Here is a 27,655-nt window from a genome sequence, read left to right on the forward strand (position 1 = left end):
AACACAGGTTTTTGATCAAGAAAGTAGAGGAAGATGCAACACACATTGGTAATATAGTTGCTTACACAAAACCAAATTTATTGGAGATATATCTTCTCACAGCAAAGTCTGTTGATATTTATACTACTGGTCAAGGTATATCTGTATTTGGCCAAATAATCTATGTGAAATAAAGTCTTAGGGAACCAGGAAAATGAAGAACCAACTATACTTCACAATCAGAAAGCTGATTACTGATTGGTAAAACTCTTTGGCACCATAAAATTCTCTTATAAAGTGTGAAGAGGTTCTAGGAATACAGAACTGTGTAAGCTCTCTGACTGATATGGAAGTTCACTTTTTTCATGATTGGTGGCAAAGTTTGAAGGACTGAGTTCATGATGTTGGGTCTGTGGCATTTAGAAAATATTATATCAAGTTTGTTTACCAAAAGTCTAAGGATTGTTTCTATTTCACTTTGTTTGTGACCACACTTATCATGGTGAAGTGCTGTAACAGAATCCTTTGAGAGTATCATTGGACATATATTTCATAGACATCTGTGGTGCAATGGCTACCATCTCAGTGGACAAAGTGTGTTGTCTTTTTCTTCCTTTTAAAACATTAAGTTGTGCCAGGCCTGCATATCATCATGTTGATCACATTAAATGTCAAAAGCCTTTTTATGATTGATAGCTCACAGAAAAAAATAATAAAAAAGCTTTTGATTTTCTCCTTGGCTTTCATTCTATGTTTAATGCTTCTTGTTGCACATCTTTTGTCTCTCTAGCATGTTTTGGTTTTCTCCATTATTTTCCTTCACTTAACTCTAATATCATTAGGAAACCCATTGATGATATCCATACCCCTGTCACCTTTCTTCCATCTATTCATCCTGAATGGTGCTCATAGACTTTCAGGTGTTTTGAGGGATTCAGCAAAGTCAAGTAAGCATTTCCATTCTTGATGTTACAAACAACCTCTCCTACACTTGGCCCTTTCATTTTTCACCTACCTTATTGTAATCTACCTTTTTAAGGTCGAAAAGGCATACACAAACTTCACCTGTGACTATTCATGGATCTTGGATCCCTTGATACCTTCTATTCTCTATCTGTTGATTTTGTCCACATCAAAAGTGGTCGAGGGTAGGTCAGAGTCTTTTTATATACTTGTAACCAATTAAGCATTAGAAAAGATCATGACATCACCATGGTTTGAAATGATCTGTTAATCAAATTCAGGATCTTTTATCAGCTAATGTAGAATAAGGAAAATGACTAGTATTGGCATGATAGCAAAACATCCTCTTACTTTTCCTTCTTGTCACTGCTGTTATGCACAAATCATGGTATATATTGGTAATAGCATAATCATTAATTGAAAATTGTCAACAACAATAACAACAACGATAAAACCATAAATTCCAACTATTTAGGGTCAGTTACATGAATCTTTTGTTGCCACTGAAAGTTGTCAGCTTGAAAGAAATGTTGGGAAGAGCTTCACTAATAGCTAAATTTTTTGCTTTTGATGATAGATTTAACAAAAGCTGTTTGTGAAGTTGGAAGTAATCCTTGAAAGAATTGGTTGCCTCAAATGGCACAAATGGGAACTGGAAGGGCATTGATTCTGTCCTTTTGGTGGTTGATTACCATTTACTAACTTTTTATTATCATGATCATCTCATCAAATAGTTTTGTTTAGCTTCAAGAATGTGACCATGTTGTTGCAATTATGGCCCACCGGTCCTTTGTCATAACTTCCTAACACAATACATGCTGCATGCCGGAATGTGCCAACACACAAGACCTGCTAGCATGCCTGTAGCATGGGCTGGCACGACAAAAGAAAGCATCACTTGTGGTTAACGACCGAAGAAGAAGATGGATAATGCAGTAAGGTCACTTGGACTAGCAGATTCCTAATTAGTTAGATGAGATGCATCTAAGACTGAGATTTGGTTTATAAGAACTGGGTCTCTTATCTAGTTGCAGAATGTTACATACTATGCAGTACTGCCCCTTACAGGCTCAAAACTGACAATCCATGTTCTTTAGAAGGAAATATCAGTTGTTGTAAATAGCTATTAATTTTCCAAGTAGTTGGCAACTGAACTCAAATACTCTAATTATGTTATCTGCTTCCAACACCATTCCTTCGCTTGGTACATCCCTTTACAGGTGAAACTGGAATCGTCCATTTTTTTGTTTTTAGCTTTGTCAGCCATTGGTTTTAGATATATGAAATCTCATGTGTTTGGGCTTTGTTACTTCTTAGAAATACTGTACAAGGCATTGAGAAACTCCCATTTGATGTATGATTTCAGCTATATAAACTTTTACCTTGTTTAGCTTTTTCTTTGTGATTGTTCCTTTTTTGTTTTTTCATCAAAGACAGAAAATTCAAAATCATGTTTATTTGCTGTGTCAAAATTTTCTTCTCTTTCTTAATCTTTCTGATGTCGTCGAACTTTTATACAGCATACCTTATATTTGCTATTGATATGACATAGCTTTCGACAGGAATATTTTGTTTTTTTTTGTTTTTGTTTTGTCCTGAATGATGTGCCGGTGACAGCCATTTGAAGAACTCTACCCCAAGTATAGAAGCAGCCATTTCTATTGTTGTGATTTGATTTTAGTACTGTAGCTTCAATTTTTATGAACAGTTTTGTTTGTGTCTTACTCGTCTTTTATGTGATACTAAATGACTTGACAGAACATTGGTATCACTGAACTGTGATGGGAATCATACTCAATGGATCTATTTTCAGTAAGATACCTCAAAATTCTGTCTTCAGTGATAATAGTCTGATAATTCAGAATTTGCTATTTCGAAGTCAATACACATGGCCATGTGGTCAGCCTTTATAAAATGGTATCAGTTAATAATTATTTGTTAGATTTCTTTATCTAAAAAATTAGTAGAGACTATAAATAAAAGTTTATATATATAATTATAATTGTAATTATAATGGATCTCAAATAATTGGGATTTTACTTTGTTATAGTAGTTTCGAATTCTATTTGGGTAACCTCTCTAATGCGCCAAGAAGGTATAGCTCGCATGGTGTGCTCCATCTAGTAAACAACGTGGACGTGAACATGGATTTGTCCTATTTTTCTCCAATCAGAACTTTGGTAGGCGAGCGGGTAGAGCAGAAAAGGGTTACAAAGGCGTTTGCTCTTTGTGTTTAAACCAACGAGAACACTTTTGAAAACCCCCCGTCGTGTCCGAAGCTATTTGGTGACCTCGCCGAGGTAAACCGTGACAGGCAAGACGGACAACTTTATAACCTCTTGGTGTGTTCAGCTTCAGCTTCAGTTTCCACCTCCAATCCCTCAAAGATGATGCACATCACCTTCTACTGGGGTAAGAAGGCGACGATCCTGTTCGACTCGTGGCGGACCGACTCCTGGCCGGGCTACCTCCTCAGCCTCCTCGCTCTCTTTGCCGCTGCCCTCTTCTACCAGTACATGGAGGACCGCCGCGTCCGCTTCAAGATCCTCGCCGGATCCAAGCCCTCCCTGCCGCCGCCCCCGTCGGCGGTCGAGTCTCCCTTCCTCCTGCCCCCCTCCGCCTCCGCTTTCTTCCGCCCATCCGCCAGGCTCGCCTCCGCCCTCCTCTTCGGCGTGAACTCCGCGGTCGGGTACCTCCTCATGCTCGCCGTCATGTCCTACAACGCCGGCGTATTCGTCGCCGTCGTCGCCGGCCTGACGGTCGGGTACTTCTTCTTTGTAAGCGGAGGGGAAGCGGATTTCGTGGCGTTGCAGAATTCCTGTGGCTGCCCTTAATTCGGCCTTTCATCTTCGGTACTCGCTTTAGATACATGCTTTATATCTATCTAAAATGTGTGTTACTGAGAACTCTTCTGTTAATTATCGTGTTATGGTTTACAATTTTCTGCATTATGTTTTTACAAGGTGGCATAATAGTGATTATGCACATAGTTTTTGTGAAGTAAAATTGTGAAAAGATATTTGGAAATATGAGTCTATGCAATTCCCAAAACATACTGTTGTTTCCAGTTTTTGTTTTATCTCCAGTGGTATCAAATATGTTTTGAGTTCTGATATCTTGTTTTATGCTTTAAAATTTTCTTCTTTGTTTTCGTTTGTGATGATCTATTTTAAGTTTCCGGTTTGGTTTTTAGTTTTTACAATGTTTTGTTGAATGTGATGTTTAATAGTGGTTGTCGTTTAGAAGTACACAATTCATATTTGAAATTAAAATAGACAAAGAAGAAAACAGTTTAGATCTTGTCACGACATGTAATTGCATATATGTTTACTTAAGCTATTGCTTTGTATGTTGGATTCTCATATCGACAAAATAGTGCACAGCTTGTTCTTGGCAAGACATGTAATTGGGACTGCAATTTTATAGCTGTTCCAGTTTTTAGTTACTTTGCAAGTGTTTTTCATTGGCATAACCTCCAAATGAGATCAATTGCAGGAGATGTAGTCAAAGGCGCCAAAGTGCCAAAACATCTGAGGTGTTATCTCACCCAAACAAAGCAACGCACTTGCAAATATAATAATTAAAGAAATATAATTAATGAGAAGAGGGAGGAGGAGAATCGGAAAGGAGGAGGAAGGAGAGGGGAGTTGTCGTGTCTAGAGAGGCTTGGTGACCCTAGGTTGAGAGGGGACTATTGAGGAGGAGTAGGAGAGTTATTGTGAGAATAAAATGTTGTCGAAGGGCCTCTGTGTAAGAGGAAGTCACTCACTTGTCATAGAAGTGCTAGTTTTGTTGTGGGAGGAAGTCGTTCGCATCCACTAGCGCTAGGCTTTGTAGAGAGGAGGTTGGGGTTATTCTCATGCACGAGGGGGGGAGGGGGGGAGCGGGTTTAAGTGATGGGTCATTTGGTTCGATTGAACCATCATTGGACTCATCAAATTCGATCAAACCGTGATCAGTTTAGGCACATGCCTGAGTCGTTTGACACCTAGGCCCAAGCACGTGCCTAGGCCACTTCTAGTTGCATGTGCTCACCTTCTCCATCATCGAGGTGTTCGAGCCTTGTCTTGCTCAGGTGCCTAGGCGAGCGTCTAATGCCTTCCTTGCCTCCAATGGTAAAAAAAAAAAAAATTATACATAAATTTAGTTACCAGATTTAACATTCTATTAAAGAAACTTTAAAGTAGGTTTACTTTAATCAAACTTTTGTGTGGGTTTCTTTTTCTAATGCAACATGAAGGGAACTGGCCATTCTCGATTCTTACGGAGTGCACTAAAGACAAAATAATTCTACATTTTGTACTGGCATTGGTTAGAAATTATCATTGATTTACAGTCCATGAGATAATTACTGAGACTTTTTTTTAAAAAAATTTCTATCTCTCACAATTTGGACTGTAATTGGAGGTTGACTCTTGGAAGAAGGATAAACTTGTCCTTTATGACATTGATAACAAGGGCTTGAGTCAGAAATAATTCTCTATATTTGTAGGGTGGGTAAGACTATATTGATTAACCCTCCCTAAATTCTACTTCAGCGGAAGCGTCATGCATTGTATGCATCTTTTTTTTATATACTATTTGGACCTTATTTTTTAAATTAAAATGCTAACATGTCTCTACCCTCTACTGTTCAAGTTACAAAGAAGAATCAGTGCATTAGAAACAGTAGGAAAAGCTGAAAGCTTGTTGGACGAGTACAAAATCTTTTTATGTTTCACTATATATTCCTTGACTACATAGAGCATATAAAGTGGTACCTAATGATTTAGAGGGCAGAGACAAATGCTGATGCTGAAAACCTTACAAGGTTTCTCTATATCAAGTGAAATCTCAATGGATCCATTAGTAAGCACGAAGCATTATTTGTTGCGAAGGGGTTTCAGTAATATGCAGGCATTGAATACAGTGATACTTTCAGCTCAATTATGAAGTCAATAATAATTTATATTATTTTATGTTTGATTATGTTTAACAATTGATAATTTTGATAATTAGACATGATAAATGTATTTCTTCGCGATCACACTTCCAATGATAAGTTCATGAGTAAACCTCTTGATTTTTTTATCTCAATCTTTGTCAACATATTTGCAAGCTTCGTAATAACTTTTATGGTCTCAAGCAGGTCCCCTATGCTTTGAACCATGAATTTTGAACATATATACTCTTAGTTGGTTTCAGTTATTCTCAAGAAAGAATTATCATGTTTTTATTGGTTTATTTGGATGACTTAATTATTATTGGTAATAAATTAATATTAATTAATTAATTTTAGAAAAAAAAAACTTAGTAATAATTTCTCTATCAAAGATCTTAGGGTAATCAATTATTTTCTTGGTGTCTAAGTTATCCTCAAAGTGAATGTTCTCTTCAATTCTCAATATAAGTATATTCATAACCTTCTTGATTGTACCTACATGCTTGGAATCAATATTGTTCCTATATCACTCTCTACAATTAATATCATTGATGCCATTGAGTATCATTATGTTGTTCATAGTTTATAGGACTTGATATTTATCCATTCAGATATTGTTCATGCAGTGAATAAGTTATCTCAGTTTATGCATAAGCTTATTTCAAACCACTGAATAATTGTAATACGTCTCCTTTGATACTTAGAGCACTATTCTCCTATGTTGCTTTATGTATTTTTAAGATGTCAATTGAGTTGGTAACAATGATGATAAAACATATGCTAGCGCCTATGTTATTTTTCTTAATCTCAATTTAATCACTTGGATTTGTGAGAAAGTTTTGTTCGCTATATCATCCACGGAGGCTGATTAAGGAGCCATTGCTTCTACAACCACAAAGCTTTGTTGGATATTGTCCTTGTTGGAACTCTGTCACTTTCTGTGAACCACCAATTGTATATTGTGTCAACATATTTATGTGCATAAATTGAGTTCCCATCTTGTCTAAATTTACTCGGCTTTGTCGAACGCTTTTGACATGATGGCGAGCTTCACAATGAGGGTTTTCTTCTTCATCTTGTAGCATCTAGTGCATACCCATGGTGATTGTGCTGCATTTTTGACGTAGGTAATTCTCTTGCTGTGAATCTAAAACTTGAAAATGGCCTTTTGTGAAAGTCCAGAACCTTTTCCATAAACCTTAAATAGTTTGAATGTTTTCACAAAAAGACCTCCTATTTGGTTTAACAAACACAGCATCTATGTATGATCTTATCATACTTTTGTGAAGTTTTGGATTTAGGCCTGGACCAAGTGATATAGAATAAAGTAGAGAGAGGAGAGAAATAGAGAGAAAGTAAGATAGTAAGAGAAGAGTGTCTGAGATTAGGAGAGACAGAGAAGATGTATTTTTTTTTTCATTTAAATCTCAAGTAAATTGATAAGCTCTATTATCTACAGGGGTTTAGGAGCTTTAATATAATCAATGAAGATAATAATTTTCAAAAGTAATCTCTTAGAGAAATAGTATACATTTTGAAAATTCAAAATGTAACTGGATACCTAAATAGTAAATGATTACACTTAATACAATATGGATTCTGATATTTACTTGAGATTCTTAACTTCTACGGTATGCATTCGTAGCAAATTTATGACTTTCATTACTTAAAAAAATATTAAGCAGATGAGTGCGATAGTTTTGAGGCACAATAGCCAAGTGGAAGGGGTGCAAAGCCAATGGGGTTGCAAGGAGTATAAACGAGGATAGTTTGAAATGAGTTTTTCTTGTGGAGTGATCGATTATATGTAAATTCTATAGTAGGTAAGGTTAAGTCTTAATTTTTGGATTTTTCTCCAATTAAACATCTAAGAAGATTTTTCAAGGAACGATTAACAATCTTGGTTTGATCATCAATCTTGGGGTGAAAGGCCGAAGAGAATTTTAATGTTGTGCCAAACAATTTCTATAAAGTTTTCTAAAAGTAGTTAATAAATTTCATATCCTTATAAGATACCATGATTAAGGGCAAGTCATGTAATAACACCATGGTTAAGGGCAAGTCATGTAATAACACCATGGTTAAAGGCAAGTCATGTAATTTAGCAATGTATATGGTGTTGCTAGTCTTGTTATATGGGATAAAGTAGACCATTTCTAAAATCAATTAACAACAACTAGAATAGAATCATGGCCACGGGCTATTTTGGGAAGTCCAAGGACAAAATTTAGACTCACATCTTACTATGATAAATACGGAATCGGTAATAGGGTGTATTGCCTAGTATTGTATTTGCGAGTTTTGCAACTCGATAGGTGCGACACCACGATACCACTCAAGCAACATTTCACTTTAAAGAATGCCAATAAAATCTATCATCGACCAATATAATGGTTTTTGTCTTAGCTTAAGTGACTTCCTAATCTACTCGCATGCGTTTCCCAAATGAGGAAGTCCCGAGGGGAGGATCAGAGAACACACAATCTAATAGATCGAAACAAATAGATCGAAACAGATAACCATCCCTAAGAATAAAGTTTATATGTTCATGATGGTTTTCGTCATGAACTTCTCGATACATGTGACTTAAGTTTGGATATTGAGTATATTATCTTTTAATCGCTCGAATCCTATGATCTTGACACTCATGGTAGATAGGATTATAGAAAATTCTACTAAGGGTATACCAACTTTATTTTGAGTACCAGAATAATGCTTACTTACAAAAAAATATTAATTGATAAACTCAATCCACTTGGCATTGCAAGCATTTAACCTCTTTTGAGCATTTAAGTACCTTAAGGCTTGTGGTGAAACAATGAGACAAACTCTTGCGATAGAAGATAATATCACCAATACATAAGATATTACACAATCTTATAAAATTCTTTAGCGTAGGTAGAATAATATTATTTTGCATCATTGTATTTCTCACTGAAAAAGATGAAAGGCTGGCCCTCTTGACTGATAATTCCTCCTATACCTATACCAAAGGCATCACAAGTGACCTCAAAGGGTTTACTAAGAGGTCAAGGTGCCTAAAAACAAGAACAATGGTCATTTTCATTTTAATGTCAGTAAAGGCTTTGGTAGCAGCCAAGGTCCAAGAAAACTCACCTTTCATTAGGCAATCAGTGATAGGTGTCATGATAAAACTAAACCCTCTAATGAATCTCCTATAAATTTAGACTAATATATGAAAATGTCGAACTTTAGAAAGGGTTTTAGGCTTAGACCATTCTAAAATGATACAGAAATTGGCAACACCTTGGGCAGAAATGATGAAACCTAGGAATAAGACATGTGTTTGTTTGAACAAACACTTTTTAGATTGACATAGAACTTAGCAACTCGAAGGGTAGCAAGAACCCGTCGAAGATGTTCATAATGGTTCTCTTTAGTCTTACTAAATATCAAGATGTCATCAAAGTAGATTACAACAAATTTGCCTACATATGATTGTAAAACTTGGTTCATGAAGCACGTAAAAGTGCTTGGGGCATTGGATAAACCAAAGGGCATGACTTGCTATTCGTATAAACTATCCTGAGTTTCGAATGATATTTTCCATTCATCACCAGGTCTAATATGAATTTGGTGGTATCCGTTTCTCAAGTCAAGTTTTGAAAACCAACTAGATCCAACGAGAAGGTCTAGCATATCCTCAAGTCAAGAAATTAGGAAGCGATATTTAATTGTTATCTTATTGATCACATGACTGTCCACATACATCCTTCACGACTCATCTTTCTTATGGGTTAATAAGAGAGAGACAACGAAAGGACTAACGTTATGTCGTACAAAACCTTTAGCCAAAAGTTCTTCAGCTTGTTTGTTTAACTCGAGTCTCTCCTTAGGATTTATTCTATAATGTGGGAGATTAGGGAGCTACGATTCCAGGAGAAGGTTAATGGCATGTTGATTATCCTGTAAGATTGGTATCATTAGGTAATTCCGAGAGTATAACATCAAAAAATTCATTTAGTAAGGATTTAATCTTAGGAGTTAGGCCAAGAATAATGTAAGGGATAGAAATTTCTCTAGTAATGATGACCATATAAAATTTGTTGTTTAGACTCTCCGTTTCAAAAGATTTAGAATCCAATAAGTGAAGTCCCTTGGTGATTGGGGCTTGTGGAAGATACTTGAGAGTTTTTGTTTTATCTTTTTATGACGATTTTGCTAGTCATAGGATAATGTTTTTGCCTTTATATCGAAAGACGTGTGTTTTCTCTCTCATGATTGGTAACATCAATGTCGTACAACTAAGATCAACATAAAAGAATGTGGTCAATGACCATTGGTAAGACGTCACAGTAAAGCTCATCCTGGTAATCACCCATTTTGATTGGTATCAAATATCTCTTGATCACGGGTAGAGTGGTTTTGTCAACCAAGGCTACTTTGATGGGATCGGACGGACTCTACCTTAAGATTTAGTCTCTTGGTAATAGATTTTGAGACTATGTTCATAGTGCTACCCTTATCAATAACCAATTTGCAAGTTCATTCCATGCTTCGGATAAAAGTATGGATGATACTTGTCGTCTTCCATTCATTGGAATCACTAGCAGTAAAGAGAATAATGTGGACAACATTAACATAGGCATCTTCAATTTCTAGTTCGTTTTTATCAACTAAGTAGGCTTCGGGTTTAACTACTTGGTTTGCTTCTTTGATTTGATCATCTAGTTTTTATTTTAAGGTAGGGATACGTTAAGGATAATAGGAGGCAATATGACCTTTATTATGATAATAATGACACTAGATTAAAGAAGAACTAGTTTAGTTGAACGAGTTGGACGATTCATAGTTAGGCCAAGATTGTTGCTAGTCATGGAGATTTTTGGGTTGAAAGAGTCACTCCTTAGAGTATATTAGGAAATAGTTCTATTGTCGAGAGACTGAGAAGATGCTCGATAAATTAGATAAGGTTTGATGCACTTCTCAATCTCAAGGGCTCATCGAGAAACTTCTTCCATAGTGTCAAGAAAACTAAGGGAGACTTCTTGTTAGATGTCAAGCCTTAATCAATTAACAAATCTTCGGACAATGATGATTTGATCTTCTTCTATTTCACACCTAAGTAAAAGCTCCTCAAACTAAGCCAAATACTCTGCCACACTAGAATTCAACTATTTAAGGTTTAATCGTTATTTAACCAATTGGCTTTGAAAGTAAGTTGGTAAATATTTTTCCTTAAGTTTTTGTTTCATGACTTCCTATTGAGTGATGGGAGGCTCTCGATAGTGTTCAAGACTACGTTGGACATGTTGTCGATATTTTCTTGCAAACCCCACCTGTTTTATTTTTGTAAATCGTACACATTCAATATCAATCATTCCATGTCACTCAAAATAGTCTTTCATTCTATATAACTAGCCACAAACATATTTGAGTCAAATCTACTATCAAAGTTCAACACATCTACTTTAAGGTATTTCCCTCGTATTGTTAGCAAACAGAACTCGTTAGCCCATTACTTAGGTTTGTGGGTTTTTAGAAGGTTCCAGGAATTTATCATTAAGGTCAAAAGCTTGATTATCAAAAATTATTGGAGCATGATTATAAATAGGTTCCCTATGGGTGGACTTTGGATTGGTTCGAACTAGGGCTTCGGGAGTAAGTAAAATTCCTAGATTTGAAGCTATGGATTGTAAAGAATGGAGAAAATACAATGTTTTAAATAGTTCTTGCTTTTTTTCTTATTTCTTGTTTTATTTTTTTATAAGTTTTAAGTGTTTAAATTTTAGTGATACTATAGCTAAAAGGGAGAAAAAGGGTGATAAATAGAAAAAAAGGGGGGAGAAAACAGGGAAGAAGTCATGAAAATCATGATCTAATAAAATATATAATTTTTAATAAAAATGTTAGTAAAGTTTTTAAAAATTTACTCGGCACTGAAGGCTATATGGTCCACCAATTCTGTAGAGATAGTTGCTCCGAAGTCCAACTCCACATATAAGGGATTTACGTTGAAGGTGCAATGATCCTTGAGTGTTGATTGAAATTTTTGTTGCTAGTTAAAACCGAATGGGATACACAACAGATTTCTTGATCGACTCTAATACCAGATTGATGTAGAATAAAGTAAAAAGAAGAGAAATAAGGAGAAAAAAGAGAGCAAAATAGCAAGAGAACAATATAAGAGATTAGAAGAGAAAATATGCAAGTATTTTTTAATTCAAATTTTAAGTAAATCATCCATTGATAAGCTTCATTATTTAGGAATCTTATTTTAATCAATCAAGGCAATGATTTTCAATAGTAATCTCCTAGAGAATTAGCATGTCATTTAGAAATTCAAAATATAATTTCTAGGATATCTAAATAGTAAATGAGTGTGCTTAATACAAGAGTGCACTTAATATAAAAAGAGTCCACAGAAAGATCAGAAAAAGAATAAAGAAATATAAAAGGAGTCACTTAATCTCCTAAAAAATTAGTATGTCTCTTAGAAATCTAAAATGTGATTCTACGACACTTAAATAGCAAATGAGCATGCTTAATACATGAATGTACTTAATATAAAAAGAGTCCCTCGGAAAGATCAAAAGACTTTAGAATTTATAGACCAATTAATTGATGACTTATTATTGTTTTGTTTGCCTATAATAATTTTTTTAAAACCTTTTATAAAATTAGATGGTTCTATGTCACCAAGCCTATCACCATCATGTTCTGAATCTAGGGCACGATGGCAACTGAAGCAACTAGAGAATCCAGGGGTTAGGTGGAGTCTTGTTCCATAATACTTTGATTGACCTCCAATGTGGGTCAAGTTCATTGACTATTGTAGTATTAACATTCACAATCTAGAGTCTTGACACCAATTTAACTTGCTCAAACAACAGAATGCAGTAGATCATGCAGATCAATGCCTTAACACAGCTGCTGCTCTAAGAAACTTGAATAAGGGGCACAAACACACATGCTGAACCTGAAAAACTCTGAGAAAGGTGCCTAGCCATGCTGAAATCTCCAAAGCACTTCATATTATCAAGTAGGCCTCCATTGTGGTTGTGATGAAAGAGAAAATAGTGAGCCTTATATATATTTTTTCCTTTGAAATGTTACATGACAGATGATTGTGGCTTGTGTGAAAGCAATGCAGGGGAAGATATATTCCAACTTTGACAACTCCTTATGAGCGTATGTTTCTCTTATGCTAACATAAAAAAGTTTCTTTCATGTTGTTATGATGTGCAAAGGAATTTGAAAGCATGATCATGAGAATTCCTTGCGAATATGAACAGAAAGTTCTGCAGTCAAGCAATGTTTCCATGCATGCAGATTAGGCCTGCTAATGAGCTGGTAATGATGCAGTGTGACTTCACCAATCCACTGAATAGACCTGCTTCTTCCATGAGATTGCTTGTGTGGAATGGAATGCATTCTTTGATCTTTTTTGTGGTGTTCTGCAACTGGGTTTGCCAAAGGTATGACCTCAGTGTAGTGTAATGCTTACGTTTGTTCTGGTAGATAAATCGTAGATCATCAACTTGTCAAATCTTTCATCATTAGATGCATTGTATTATGTCCCAACCATTGGTTACCAAATCTTTGGCCATAGGCCCCAACCCACTCTCGGATGAGATGCATTCTCTCTTTGATGTCATAGATGATGCATTCATTCATCTGTACATTCATTTGTTTTCTTCAAGTCGTCTTCAATCTTCCTTGATGAAGTGGCATAATATGTACTTTCCTGCTTTATTATTCCTTGAGAACCTATTAAGGCTCCTTACCATGATTCTCAAACAAGCCCTTTTCTTAATATATATATATATATATATATATATATATATATATATATATATGTATGTATATATATGTATATGTATGTATATATATGTATATGTATGTACATATATGTATGTATATGTACATATATGTATGTATATGTACATATATGTATGTATATGTACATATATGTATGTATATGTATGTATATGTATGTATATGTATGTATATGTATGTATATGTATGTATATGTATGTATGTATATATATGTATATATATGTATGTATATGTATGTATATATATGTATATATATATATATATTAATGTTAATTAAAATATAAAAATCTTTGTTCTAATAGTCAAGTGATAGTCAACTAAACAGGATTAATTGCAATAACTAAAGATGGAGATAAGTAATTTTGGAATGATATCCATTTATACAACCATTTTGTAGATTAAGTAGAATTCTCAATGATGGATGCATTCTCAAGATCTATTATCTGCGTGTCATGCGGGATTGTAGTACTATAGGATGGAAGAATGGCCGCCACTGACATCATGTCCCTTAAATAATACATCTCGAGTTGCTTTAACTCCAATAAACAATGTGTTATAGGAAACACCATAATCAATCTCCTGACGCTGCGCAATCTTCATCATATTAATATCATATTTATTAAACATTAAGATTTCAGACTTGCGTGTGATCGTCCTTTGGGAACACGCATCATGTGATCGCCAATTTTAAAGTAGCCTGACATGCGCTCATGATCGATTACTCTACATGCATCATGTGATCACCAACTTTAAAGCAGAGGGAGGAGCCAATACGCAAGAGCTAAAAGGAAACTGAGACACAGGAAGAAAGAAATGTTCTGTAAGAAGATGAGGATGAGGAAGAAGAAGAAGAAGAGAGGAACGATAACATGATTAGGAGCGGGTATGATGGAAGTAAGGGGCGGTGACCGGGAAGGGGACGGCTAAGTAGGACTCCCGCATGAGCTGTGACTGGACGGCCTGGGCCTCAATCAGATCCCTCACCACCGCCCCGTAGCTCTCCCGAAGCCGGTTCAGCGCCGACCGGTACATGGCCGCCAGCCACCGGAGACGCATACGCCGGAGGAGCCCTCCCAGGAGCCGTCGCCCGCGCCACCGCCACCCACGGCGCGTGCCCAGCCGGACAACGGTCATCTTCCTCCGCCGCAGAGACGGGGTCGCCGCCCAGCGGTGCGGCATGCGGAAGAGCATGGGGCCACGTGTGGGAGGCCGCGACGGCCAGCTTTGGGCGTCATCGTCGGACGTGGCCATTACAGCGGTCCTGGTGGCGGAGAGGCGGACGCACGATTCGAAAAGCAAGCGAGGACGAACGTAGTTTAAAAGAATACGGACTCGTTTCTGCTCACTCGCGGTGGAATTTAAGTCCAACTCCGAAAACCTACCCACAAAAAAAAATAATATATATATATATATATATATATATATATATATATATATATATATATATATATATATATATATATATATAAAAGGAAGAGAGCTATAAAAAGATAATTACTATCAATAATATGATTTTAAAACATAAATAAATAGATAATTGATTCAGTATGTCACCAAATAGCTAATCTAAGATACTTTGGCTCAAGTTAATAATAATATATCTATCAGATTTTTATAAAATAATCTGTATTTGTCAGACTAAATCCAAGTGATATAGTGATTTATTTTTCTCCAATAGCAAAATCATAAATTCAAAGTAACTTTTGCTCAATGTATTCGACAAGGAAAGAAGCGTTGATTTGTCTGTATTTGGTCTGAAGAAGACAGCAACCTCAAAGGAGACGATGCTCTTCGTGAGAAGATAAAAAAGAAGCTCACATGACCTCAGCATGAAGAGTTTCGAGCCCATCCATTGTGCGGATGCTCTCGAGACAACACAAACGACATGTTCTATCTATCTATCTATCTATCTATCTTTCTCATCATCGATGGGTGGCATTGCTTGCGTATATACATTCTGCATATGTTAACTCCACCATTATTTGGATGTCATTGATGATAGTCAACCTTATCTTGATTCTCCTGCCACCTTTTCTTTCTTCCTCGATGAAGAAAACGATATGCCTGCAACAGAAATAATGCTTGCAGTCTGGCGGAGGAGCTATTAATCATCAAGAATGAGTGACTACTACACAGAATTCTATATATTGAACATGTTTCAGAGATACAATAGAATATATAATATGGCATGTCAAGCTAGAATAAAGGAATACAAATTTATGGTCTGAATCTTAACATAGACATCCAGTGATGCAGCAGGGTTTTTTGGTGCATTTAGGTAAGAGGCATGCATCTGTGCACTTGGAGCAGGACCAGACACAGCCACAAGAATACTCAGGGCAGGAGAGTCTTGGGAGGGCGCAGGCGCAGCAGCCTCTGGAGCACGAAGGCTTCGAGCTACAGCACCGTCTTCCGGAACAGCATGAAGGTTTCCAGCCGCAGCACCATGAGCAGTCGCACTGTGGTCTCCAGCAGGTGGGGTTCCACCCACGGCACCATCCTTGGGGACAACAGGAACCGGGGCAGGACGGCCTCCAGTCGCAGCAGAGTGGTCGAGTACAACATGAATTGGAGCATGATGTCTTCCGGCCACCGCAACATGGTTGATCACAGCATGAACTGGAGCATGACGGCCACCAGCTACACCGCCATGGCCTGAAACAGGAAGGCCACCAGCTACAGCAGTGAGGCCTGCAGGAGGAAGCGTTGAAGCAATGGCATTGCGGTTTGCAGCAAGACACATCGAAGCAACTGCTGCAAGAAGCCTTTGGGCAACTCCAGCATGTTCCACCACAACTGCAAGGATTTTTGGTGCAGCCGCAGCATTCTCCAGCGCAGCTGCAAGGAGTTTTCGAGCAGCTGCAGCATTCTCCAGCGCAACTGCAAGGAGTTTTCGAGCAGCTGCAGCATTCTCCAGCGCAACTGCAAGGATGTTTTGTGCAGCTGCAGCATGTTCCGGCACAGCTGCAAGGAATTTTTGAGCAGCTGAAGCATGTTGACCCGCAAGTGCAAGGAGCTTTTGAGCAGCTGAAGCATGTTGAGCCGCAAGTGCAAGGAACTTTTGAGCAGCTGCAGCATGTTTCACAGCAACTGCAAGGAGTTTTGGAGCACCTGTAGCATGTTCTGGTGCAACTGCAAGGAACCTCCGAGCAGCTGCAGCATGTTCCACCACAGCTGCAGGACATTTTGGAGCAGCAGGAGCATGTTCCGTCGCAAATGCAAGGTGTTTTCGAGCAATTGCTGCAGTTTCTGCTGCAACTGCAAGGAGATTTCAAGCAGCTACAGCAAGCTCCAATGCAACTGCAAGGAAGCTTCAAGCAGCTGCAGGGTGCTCTGCTGCAACTACAGGGAACTCGGGAACAACTGCAGCATGGTGTGCAGGTAGGAGCCTCACAGCATCGAGGGCAGGGACATCCACATTGACAACGGTTACAGTTCTGTGGACAAGAACAGCTTGGTCTTTCGAGCTCAAGCATACACCCACTGAGGCAGCAAATCCATGACAAGTTAAAGCACAACTTCGACCTGCGCAAAAACCAAACAAGTCTTTTTTTTCCTTCAAATGAAAAGAAACTACATTTTCTATAAGCTTAACAACTAATGTTTTTTGTTGCATCATAGACTCAATTGTCAACCTCTGAACCTTGTGCAAGGACTTCCTGAAGGATATGACACTAACAGCTAAGATGTCAACAAATTTGATGCTGCAATATATGTTGTGACTCTTTAAATATATGGAATGATTGTTAAGATATTTATGAAAAAGAATGATGTCCATATAATAAGTATGTCGGCTCATGTGTAATCAACCGGATCTGAAAATTGTTATCTAGTAAAAGATTCTGTGTATCCAAGATGTTAAAACAAGATATCTGGTTTCTGGAGCAATGTTCCGGTGCAATAGAATGTAGCAGTTAGACCTCATGAAAGCACAATAATGAATCCAAAATGAATATGATGAACTTATCAAACCAATAAGGGAAAGAATGCCATAATTGATCAACAAAACTTGAAAGGAAGATCCAAAAGTTTCACCAAGTCAAATACCGATCAGAGTAAATAATTGTTCTGAATGACTCATTCAAATGGTCATGCTTTATGCTAGTCATTTGTGTTTTGAGAATAGGAAAATACATTATTGTAACACTTCTTCAACCAAAACAATGCCAAAGGAATAAGTCAACAAGAACAAACATCAGAGACAAGTAATTGTTGTTCGTTTTTGGCTTTCTATTGTTAGTTCATTTTGTTTCTTCTTTTTAATTTCTAGTTTTGTCTTTTTTCCCTTTTAACAAAATTTCTTGAAGCTCACATCTGCTAAAGCATAAATAAACACGGACCTTTCAGATTCACAAGCACAAAAAACTATTAACTCAATATCACTTTACTGTATAATTATGTATCCAAGCACAGCCTACAAAATTACACTGAATATAAAGTAACTTTTATCTATATTAAGATTAGAACCCCTTTATAGTTGTTGCTGCTCGATCAACGTACATTACATTAATGAGAAGTTGTAAATACACTTAAGCTTCAACAGCTAAACTACAGAAATTTGTAGAAATTTTTTAACACCTTCGAGAACAGACCTTCATAACAATCAAGATTTGGTCATCATATAACCTCAGAAGCCAATCAACACCAAGAGGCTAGTAACTCCATGGACCATAATTTCCATCAGTTAAGCATGCCAGAACTGGACTGGCATTGTTTTAATTTATAATATAGCAAATAAACCATTTAGACGGTGTGAAAACAAGCATATTAGGAAAAGTACCAATACTTCAGTTTTTTTAATTCTTACTATGTTAAAAAAGGGTACGAATAAGAAAATATAGGCATAAGACATCATGCCAAAGTATAATAAGAAAATGTAGGCAGAGTTGAGAAGGCGTGAAAGCAGAAATCACCAATTATCTGAAGCAACACAACATGACAAGTAGTGCAGCTGATATCTTCTGAGTGAGATTTTAATTGTCACACGACAACATGAATGTGGAGAATAAAGGTTTATGATTCTCACTGATAATTATGTAAGACATTAATAGATTAAAGACTTGGTAATGCTCAAATAAGAACAAAAAGTGCAGATGAATCTATAATATGCAGCAACATCAACAAGACCAAACACTTTCCCTGTTTTCTCTGTATATTAAGTTCTATTTATCTTCACAGCTTCAGGATTCCAAATATCTTCCTTTAATTGTGTTAATCAAAGTAAGTAACAAAACTGAAATAGAATCAAGTACCTCAGCCATCTCCACAAGCAACACGATGCGTGCCTCCGCTTATTTCTATTTGACAAAACAAGCATACAGATGTTATATATTTTACATATCACATAAACCTTAGCACGCAACAGGTGAAATTGAAGGATCATACATAGGCATCAAAGGATCTGGTTTTATTCCCACGAACTCGTTGACCCTGCAAAATAGTCATGATTTATAATTTTAGTCTGCATAAAATGATATACAATCTTAATATTGTTGAAAGCACTAGAATTTCTCAGAGAACATACTATTAACTTGGATACCCCAAGTCTATATGACACTGAATATGGTTTTGCACTCGAGGTTTTAAGTTCAATAGACAACTTGGATCTCACAAGTCTTTTTTCATTTCTGGGAGGATGAATGAAGTAATTATCCCATTAATTTATTAAGGAGAAAGAAAATAATACATGAAACTGCTACATGAGAGAACAAGTAGAAGAAGCCAACTTGAGCCTAGACCACCAGAAACAGCTACAGAGAACAAGAAAACAGAAAACTACCACACCACACTTACAGACAGAAGATAAAGAAGATTGTAACTCTTACCCAAATGTCTAAAAGCTCTATGGCAGAAGGAAACTATATCAAGAACTTCAGCAAAAAATTCATTTATATGCATTACCTAAATTGATCGTTCCTATCATCAGCATTATAGATGCATTTTATTGGAGTTGCTAATATAGGTTCAAGTTATAGTCACTTGAGCCAGCAATGGAGCTTTACACAATTCAAAGTGAAAAAAGTGGTGGAACATTATTATTGTGAGAAAAGCAGCTGATGAAGGAGAGAAAAGAGTGGCAGTCTCTTCTTATACACATTTCCAGAGATTTGGTCGAACATAACATACATCCAGAGGCAACCTACCAATTTTGCTTTCTTAATCACAAAGAAAATAAAATCAAATAATATACAAGAGCCAAAAAGTGAAGCATACTCCTTGCAGCATCTGGAAACAGGTTGGACTCCTTCAAGTGATTGTAACTCCTCCTGCTCAAAAGTAAAATTTCAATGATATATTCATATTTCACAACGGAAACTAAAACGTAAAACAGAGAAGCATATCAGCAGCAGCTAATTTTTACAGGTTCATGCTGCAAAGTCAATATATACAAACCTTCAACCAATTCTATTACGGGAATTACTTGATCTATAGATTTAAAGTCAATATTTAGTTCCACAGAAAAGATAGCAAAGCTCACACATATCAGCATGCCACACATGGCAAAGCTCACAGAAAAGATAGCATATCATCATGCCACTGGTCTCACACATAGCATTTATGTTTTATTCTGTATAACAGGCATATTTTGCTGAAGAAGAACTCATGTAAGCCGAACTGTGTGTGTGCATATATGTATCTTATACATTATATGTATAGCAAAACAATGCCTCAGTGCAGTCTTCGAAATAGTTCCAGCTGAACATTGATGATCTATCGGATGCACTGCAGTGAAGCTGTAGCAACAGACATGTTGCTGGAGACATAAAGATCCATTCAAAAAAAATTCCTTTAGCCACATCAGCATCTTTTGCCATTAAAAAATGTTCTTTTTGCCTTTGACAAACCTGATGTTGTTACTGTATGTCTTCCATCTTGACATCTGTTCATTTGGACTAGGATTCATAGCTCTGTTTTGAGGGTGACAGTGCCTTTCTATCTTCAAGGCAGCATTTTTAGCTCTTCAATCAAAATGTTTTGCTACCCAAATTGCAGAGTCTAAAAATTGCAAGATAATCCAGCTAAATCTTGCTTCCATGCAGAGCCATCGCAAGCACTCAAAGAGTTCCACAAATCCGATATTTGGGTCAACGAGAAGGTTTGTTGGGTTACCTCGATGAAGCCAATCTCGCGGTTCAGCATCTGCAGCTCGAGCTGCAGCCTCCGGCGGCCGCAGAGGTCGGGGTACTTGGGCGGCGACTTGGGTCTGGGAGCGACCACCACGACCGGTGGAGCCGAAAGCGGCGGCGCGCTCGGCACGGGCTCCCCCATCGGTCGGCGGCCGCGGACTCACGAGCCCAAACGGATCTCCAACACGCTCGAGAGGGTTCAAAAATTGTGCTCAGTGGAGGGATCACGAGGGAGGGGGAGACAGGGACTGGGAGCGGCGCAGGTGGGGTATAAATGCGGTACGCGGCGGAGGACGGGAATCCGAGAGGCGGTGACGCGTCGCTTAGCCTCACCGCGGCAGCACCCCATGCGCCCTCCGCGGGCGTGGAAACAAGAGGAGGCAGCTGCGGCAGGAGACGCAGGCATATTTCCCTGTGCCTTTCTCTCTCCTTTTGCCATCAATCTCCTATCCATCTCGACCTTCTTTTTCCTACCTGTCTTTCACATACACATTCACACCCCATTACACGCCTTCAGCGTTCTCATTGTCCGATCGTTTGCTGCTGCAGTGCCACTGACACCTCCAATAACACCACCAGTATTTTTACTACAAGTATCTGATAACAGTATACTGCGTGTGTGAGAGACATGAATGAGAGGTGAGAGCGTGTAGAGAGAGAGAGAGACAGAGGTAGAGGGTATAAAAGCCTGCAAGTGTTGGTACTGAGCCGTGCCAAAGGCGCAGAGGCGGGGGTTGGCCTGTCCGTCTCTCTCCCTCTCCCTCTCCCTCTCCCTCTCTCTCTCATCACACAGACACACACTCGATGGTGTTTGGTGGCGTCGTTGCATCGTTGCAGGGAGAGGGGATATGTAAAGTGAGGAGAGCACCGTACTGCAGACCGCACGTGACGCCCACCACCAAGTGGGCCACGCACTGACTCATCCTTGAGTCTCCTTCCACCTATCAACCATTCTTGGTCTCCTGCTAAAAGCCTCTCGCGGTAGAAATTTTTACCTCAGTAATAATCCTCCTCGACACACCTCACAAGTCTTTAGATGGTAGAATGGAACATGTCAGAGGAAACAACTCTGTTCTTGCGTAATTCATTGTCTGTTCGTCATCCTCCATAGTTATTCCACCTTTCGGACAAAGATGAGTATGAGCAAACTTGTTATAGTAAAAGGAAAGAATAAAAGAAAGAGGAGAAAAATGGGGACTGCATGCAATGCAGGGCTTTGACAAAGAAAGCATTCGATCGAGGTTTCAGTCATCCAAAGGAAGCTTGTCATGAGACAGATTTTTAAGAGTTCACAGGAAGGAAAGGAAATGTAGAAGTTCCCTCTTCCACTGCATACAGTTGTTTCTGAGCACTCTGCAGCCTTGCCTTCAAATTACATGTAAGAGAACAGGGATAAAAGATCCATCTCTGACACGTCTTTAGCTGTGTCCTCAGGGAGCTCTATGCCTAACAGCATTCCCTACAAACAGTAACCAAGGAGGCCTCTCCCCTCACAGCTTTATTCTCCCTTCATATGAGATCTCTCTGAAAACAAAAATAAATATTTATTGAACAATCTTCTTTGTTTATCACAGTATATATATATATATATATATTTATCTCAAGTAGCAAAGTTGAATTCACTGTCAAGAAAAAAGAGAAGATTAATCTTGTTTTTGGCCCTATAAAGCAGGAGGGTATTGCTATGGTCATTCCAGGCCTACAACACGTGCCTGTCATGGGGCCCACTGTTTGCCTTTCCAATCACAGACCATCCGGAGATCCGTGGAGGAACGAGTAAGCATTCTTTCTGGGTGTTCGAAGACAGCCGTCCGATCGATGGGGGGTGCGACCGACTCCAGATCGCCCTCGGAGTCTGCGCGCCACGCCCCCTATCATACGGGCGGGAACTCCCACGAGCCTCGCGATTCCCGTCGACCTGCGGGCCCCGGGGTTAAGGCGAAGGACGAGGGAAGGACGGGGAGGGTGGGGCCGGCGGGAGCGGGCGATGGGTCATCCTCGAGGGGTGCGCCACGGGTTACCGGGGACGGAGGCAAAAGTCGACGCTGACGTGTGACTGGGCGTCGGGTCGCGTGTACCGTACACGGGCCTGACTAACCGGCTGTACGACACGTGCAAGTCGCCTCGTGGCCTGTCTGATTGCGTCATTAGCGAAGCCCGTGTGCCGTTTGATGCTCCCCTTATTCTATTAATGGAAGCTCTTAGTTTACTAATGCCACTGCAACGTGAGTTTCTTGGGAGGAGGGAAGTGGGTGGGTTGGGTTCCATTCCTGCGAGTACAATGTTAATTTCTTCTTTTTTTGGTGTCCTGACGAGGTTAAAGATCCCCCCGGACTAATTTATTATATATATATATATATATATATATAACTTATTCTTTAACTAAAAATAATTACCTATGTGTCACCTTCAAACACTCATTATGATGCTTAAAACACTAATACTATATTAATTTGACCATGATTACAAGTCACTGTTCCAGGTTTCACGGATACTGCTACCTTGAAGTATCAATACAAGGATTATCCGAAATATTTTATCGCTTATGACATACCCTGTGTGTGGGATTTATTTGGTTTGACCGAGTCCCAAAGCAGTAATTTAGGGCAGTTCACAATGTTATGTCGTGTCAATTCAATTCTTGATCGCATCTGATTTAAAATCCGATTTATTTGGAGCCACCAATATGTTCGAATCCGACCCAATTAATTATCGGATTGGACGTAGTGAAACCTCATCTTCGAGGTCTCACATCGACCGTGCGAGTTTTGTGCAGTCGAATCGTGTCATCGATGTGTGGTCGCGTCGGTCGTGTTGGGTTCCACAGTCTCGTTCTCTCGACTGTAGAGCTCTTGTTCTCTCTTGATAAGCTTCACTTGCCACTTTTTACTCAATCGCCTGGCCATCGCAAGGTGTTCGATCTGATTCCCCAATGAATTGTTCTGCACAATGATTCTTGGTAATCGAGACCGTTCGTGTTTCCGGCTCGATCAGAACCAGACTCCTATGACTGACTTGCTTTCGTCTATGACTGACATGCTAGATATAAATCAAGGAAGAACAAATTAGGCTTCATGGAGAGACAAGACCGAGCTGTAGTAATCTCCCTTAGACTCGTTGGATAAGTTGCCACTGTGATCTCCAGCGCCAGACGAGCTGCAGGAAACAGATAACTAGGACGACAAGACATGCGCCAATCGTCGAACAGCCTCCGCGTGTCTTTGCCGCGGACTCGGCAGTGTTGTTGTCATTCTTCGCCGTCCATTCGCTGCGTGCTGTGCAGCAGCGCTCACCCATCCAAACACCATGCTTTCCACAGTATAAAGAAGACGTGGGCAATAATCTCTTCTCCTCCTTCCCTCACCTCATATCGCAGCGGCCTTTATAAGGTCACATCATCATCAACTTATCTCTCCCCTCCTCCCCTTCATCTCTGACAGGAGCTGCAAAATGCTACTCATCAGTATTAGTCTATTACACATCTAGCTCATCAAATGCTTTCTGCTCATCTGTATGTTTCTGAGTACTGTGTGTTTCCACCGTGCTCCACTTTGTTGCTAGGTTTCTGCTGATGTTCCTATTGATGACAAAGGTGAAGTCGTCAATTACAATGGAAATCCGGCCGATAAATCCAAGATGGGAGGGTGGCTTGGTGCTGGTCTCATCTTAGGCGCCATATTACTTCCATTGCTAGATGCTGCCTATATATGCAATGTCTTAGCGCTGAGAAGGACCATATAGACGCTGTTCTTGGTCACTCGGTGGGAGATCTGCATCTTTCCACCTCAAGATCAGCTAACATCGTCACAAATTTTATGGGCACACTTGATCTTCTGGCATTGCTCGGAGGCTTCTTAGCCGACGCGAAGCTTGGCCGCTACATGACCGTCGCGATCTTCGCCACGATCACCGCCTCGGTATGACCATCTAAAGCAAAAATACAAAAAATACAATACTATATATATATATATATATATATATATATATATATATACACACACACACAGCTAAGATGTTAGTATGCTATCGTTCTACTTGTGAATACAGAGCGTCAGCTTGTTGACGATCGACACATCCCTTAGCAGTGTGAGACCCCCGGCCTGCGACAGCGCGCGGGTGGCGCGCTACGAATGTGTCGTGGCTAGCGGCGACCATCTCGCGATGCTGTTCGTCTCCCACCACACGATAGCCCTAGGGGCAGGCGGCATCAAGGCCAACGTGTTGCAGCCGCGACCTCAAGGAGGAGAAGGCCATGATCTTCTTCTTCAACCGTTTCTACTTCTGCATCAGCCTCGGTTAGCGGTTCGCGGCCACGGTGCTGGTGTACGTCCAGGACAACGTCAGCCGGGGGTGGGGCTACGGCATCTCGGCCGCCACTATGGTGGTGTTGCTGCTGGGCACGAGGCGATACCGGTACAGGAGGCCGCAGGGGAGCCCGTTGACGGTGATGTGGAGGGTGTTCCTCTCGGCCTGGGAGAAGCGGAGGTTGCCTCATCCGGCCGACGCCAGCGAGCTAACCGAGTACACCGCTGCCTAGGTCGCGCACACCGGATGATTCAAATAATCACCGGGGAACGTGACAAATTCTCATTGGTCATTGGCGCTAGAGACTGGAAGAGAATAATTGCTCGAAGTATAATAGAAGCTCATCTTGACTCGGATAACCCAACCATCACAACATCCATACCTTGTCTCGACTTCCTAAACCAAAAGTACTCGCAAACATATTAACTCATTAATGGATAAGCTGGATTTTCTCTTTTATTTTAAGGAATGGTCATGTAAATCTATCGATCACACCGGAGTGATGATCATGTGGGTGCAGGTGGCTAGACAAAGCAGCCATTCAAGCGTGCAACACCAGGTCAGACGAGGAAGGTGAAGATGGTGGAGCCTGCAACGTTAGCAAGGCAGCTACAGTAACACAAGTAGAAGAGGTGTAGATGGTCCTGAAGCTTCTCCCGATTTGGTCCACCTGCATCCTCTTCTGGATCGTCTACTCCCAGATGACCAACTTCTCGGTGGAGCAAGCCACGTACATGAACCGCCCCATCGGCTCCTTCGTACGTCCACCCTTCCGGCTCCCTTTCCTTCTTCCTCTTCGTTTCCATCCTCCTCTTCACCTCCCTCAACGAGAGATTCCTCGTTCCCCTCGCCCGGAGCTTCATCCACAAACCAAGTCCAAGGCATCACAAGCCTTCAGCGGGCCAGCGTCGGCCTCGCGCTCTCCATACTCGCAATGGTGGTCTCCGCCGTCGTCGAGAGGAAGAGAAGAAACCTCTCGGTCCATCACGACACCAAGATGAGTGTATTCTGGCTCGTTCTACAGTTCTTCTTGGTTGGAGCCGGTGTGGCCTTCGCCTACGTAGGGCAGTTCGAGTTCTTCATCAGGGAAGCTCCTGAGAGGATGAAGCCGACGAGCACGGGCCTCTTCTTGTCCACGTTGTCCATGGGGTTCTTCTTCAGCAGCTCGGTCGTGGCCCCGGTAGACCAGGCATCGAACGGGCTATGGATCAAGAACAACTTGACCAAGGGGAGACTTACAGTGTTGAGTGTGATTAAACTTCGTGGTGTTTCTGGTGTTCGCAAGCCGCCACGAGTACAGAGTGCAGAGCTACACTTGGAACAAGCAAGGTAGGGAGCTGGATTGTTGGAAGGATGACAACGTCGATGAACAGATAAAGGGAATTAATGCCTAGAAAAAGAAGGAATTATAAGTTGTAGTTTCGGCAGTAAGCAATTAGACAGTAGCTTTGTCCACCACCACCTTCGACTCTGTTCCTCCTCCTCGCCCTTCAGCTCTACCTAGGATAGAGTCGCGGAAAAAACAGCACTCGAGCGCAAGCAGCAACCAAAGGAATGACGTACGGCAAGTGACGTGTTATATTACTCGACAGGCCGCTGGTGGCCGCTGCACCACTGCCGCCTTGCTGATGAGCTGCTCCAGAAGGGGCCATCACTTCATTAGAAGCCTGCGAACTGTACCAACTTGATATTTCATTCTCCATGTATATACACCTTGCAGACGACATAGTCGTTCTTCTTGGGGTCGGTGGTATTCCTCATCCCGTACGCCATGTTGAGACGGTATTCCTCCAGCCTCCTACGGGTTTCCTCAACAGAGCCGTTGTCTGCTCCCTTGGAGAAGGCAAAGGTCCTCTCGAATGCCAGGATAATGTCCCAGGACGTGCTTCGGACTGGCTCCTCTATGCCCAGTTCGTTCCAGTGGCCATTCGGGGTGCGTCGGCGTCGGCTCAGATCGTTCGGATCCCTGCGCACGAAGAAGTGGCCGTACCTCCCATTCGCTCCCTCGAAATAACAAACTGAGTCAGAACCAACCAGCGAGCGCGAATTCAAGAATGGATGCAAGACTTGTTAGTGCAAACAACTTTATGCCGTGGCTTCGGGGCCTGCTTGGTTTGGGGCCGACGCGGCTTGGTTTGGGCGGTCAGGTGTCGCAGACCCCCCTTCCAGCACCGCCGGTCGATTCGTAGCCCGGCTCGAAGGATGCACCGCTGGAGGTCGAGGCCGAGCGCCCTCGGAAAAAGGCGAAGGCAACACCTTCAAAGGGGGCTGAAGCGGGCCCTTGACGGGGCGAGGCCGGGCCTAGTCGGCGAGCGACCGGGAAGGGCCCGCGCCCCCCTCCGTGCGTGACCTATGCCGGCTGCCCGCCGGGGACGAGGAGCCATTTCTGACGTGGTTGGTGGGTGAGATCCCGACCGGGGAGGCAAGTGACCCCCTGGTCGCCCGCTAGGGAGGCCTGTCCCGAGGGGACAAGGTGTGGGCCGGAGGGGACTCCTCCACGTCGTTCCTTTGAGGCGCACTTCATCCCGACATGGCTCGGGATTTGTATACCCTGCCTTCG

At 40.5% G+C, this 27,655-nt stretch overlaps 2 protein-coding genes and 1 pseudogene across 2 annotated transcripts; 2 read left to right on the forward strand and 1 right to left on the reverse strand.

Moving 5' to 3' along the window:
- The first annotated feature begins 2,983 nt into the window (after positions 1-2,983).
- On the forward strand, positions 2,984-3,881 carry LOC103997925 (copper transporter 5.1-like). Its single transcript, XM_009419269.3, has one exon. The coding sequence runs from the start codon at positions 3,330-3,332 to the stop codon at positions 3,774-3,776; it is 447 nt and encodes a 148-aa protein (XP_009417544.2). The 5' UTR covers positions 2,984-3,329; the 3' UTR covers positions 3,777-3,881.
- Positions 3,882-15,854: 11,973 nt separating this feature from the next.
- LOC135594527 (uncharacterized) lies at positions 15,855-20,932 on the reverse strand. The gene is made up of 4 exons (XM_065084896.1): positions 20,774-20,932; positions 20,509-20,600; positions 19,877-19,929; positions 15,855-16,921 (listed from the first exon to the last, which is right to left on the reverse strand). The coding sequence occupies exons 1-4, from the start codon at positions 20,930-20,932 to the stop codon at positions 15,855-15,857; spliced, it is 1,371 nt and encodes a 456-aa protein (XP_064940968.1).
- A 1,845-nt stretch (positions 20,933-22,777) lies between these two features.
- On the forward strand, positions 22,778-26,489 carry LOC103998141 (protein NRT1/ PTR FAMILY 6.4-like; annotated as a pseudogene).
- The last annotated feature ends 1,166 nt before the right edge of the window (positions 26,490-27,655 follow it).

The sequence above is a fragment of the Musa acuminata genome, chromosome BXJ1-9 (genome assembly GCF_036884655.1).
Source record: "Musa acuminata AAA Group cultivar baxijiao chromosome BXJ1-9, Cavendish_Baxijiao_AAA, whole genome shotgun sequence".
In the NCBI taxonomy this organism is placed as follows: Eukaryota; Viridiplantae; Streptophyta; class Magnoliopsida; order Zingiberales; family Musaceae; genus Musa; species Musa acuminata.

Excerpts from the sequence above, each read along its gene's own strand:
- LOC135594527 (XM_065084896.1), bottom strand. The coding sequence starts at position 20,932 with ATGGGGGAGCCCGTGCCGAGCGCGCCGCCGCTTTCGGCTCCACCGGTC. Across the intron at positions 20,601-20,773 it reads GCGAGATTGGCTTCATCGAG|ATAGAAAGGCACTGTCACCC; the intron begins GTAACCCAACAA and ends GCTGCCTTGAAG. Across the intron at positions 16,922-19,876 it reads GTTTCCAGATGCTGCAAGGA|TTGCAGCAGAAACTGCAGCA; the intron begins GTATGCTTCACT and ends ATCTCCTTGCAG.
- LOC103997925 (XM_009419269.3), top strand. The coding sequence starts at position 3,330 with ATGATGCACATCACCTTCTACTGGGGTAAGAAGGCGACGATCCTGTTC.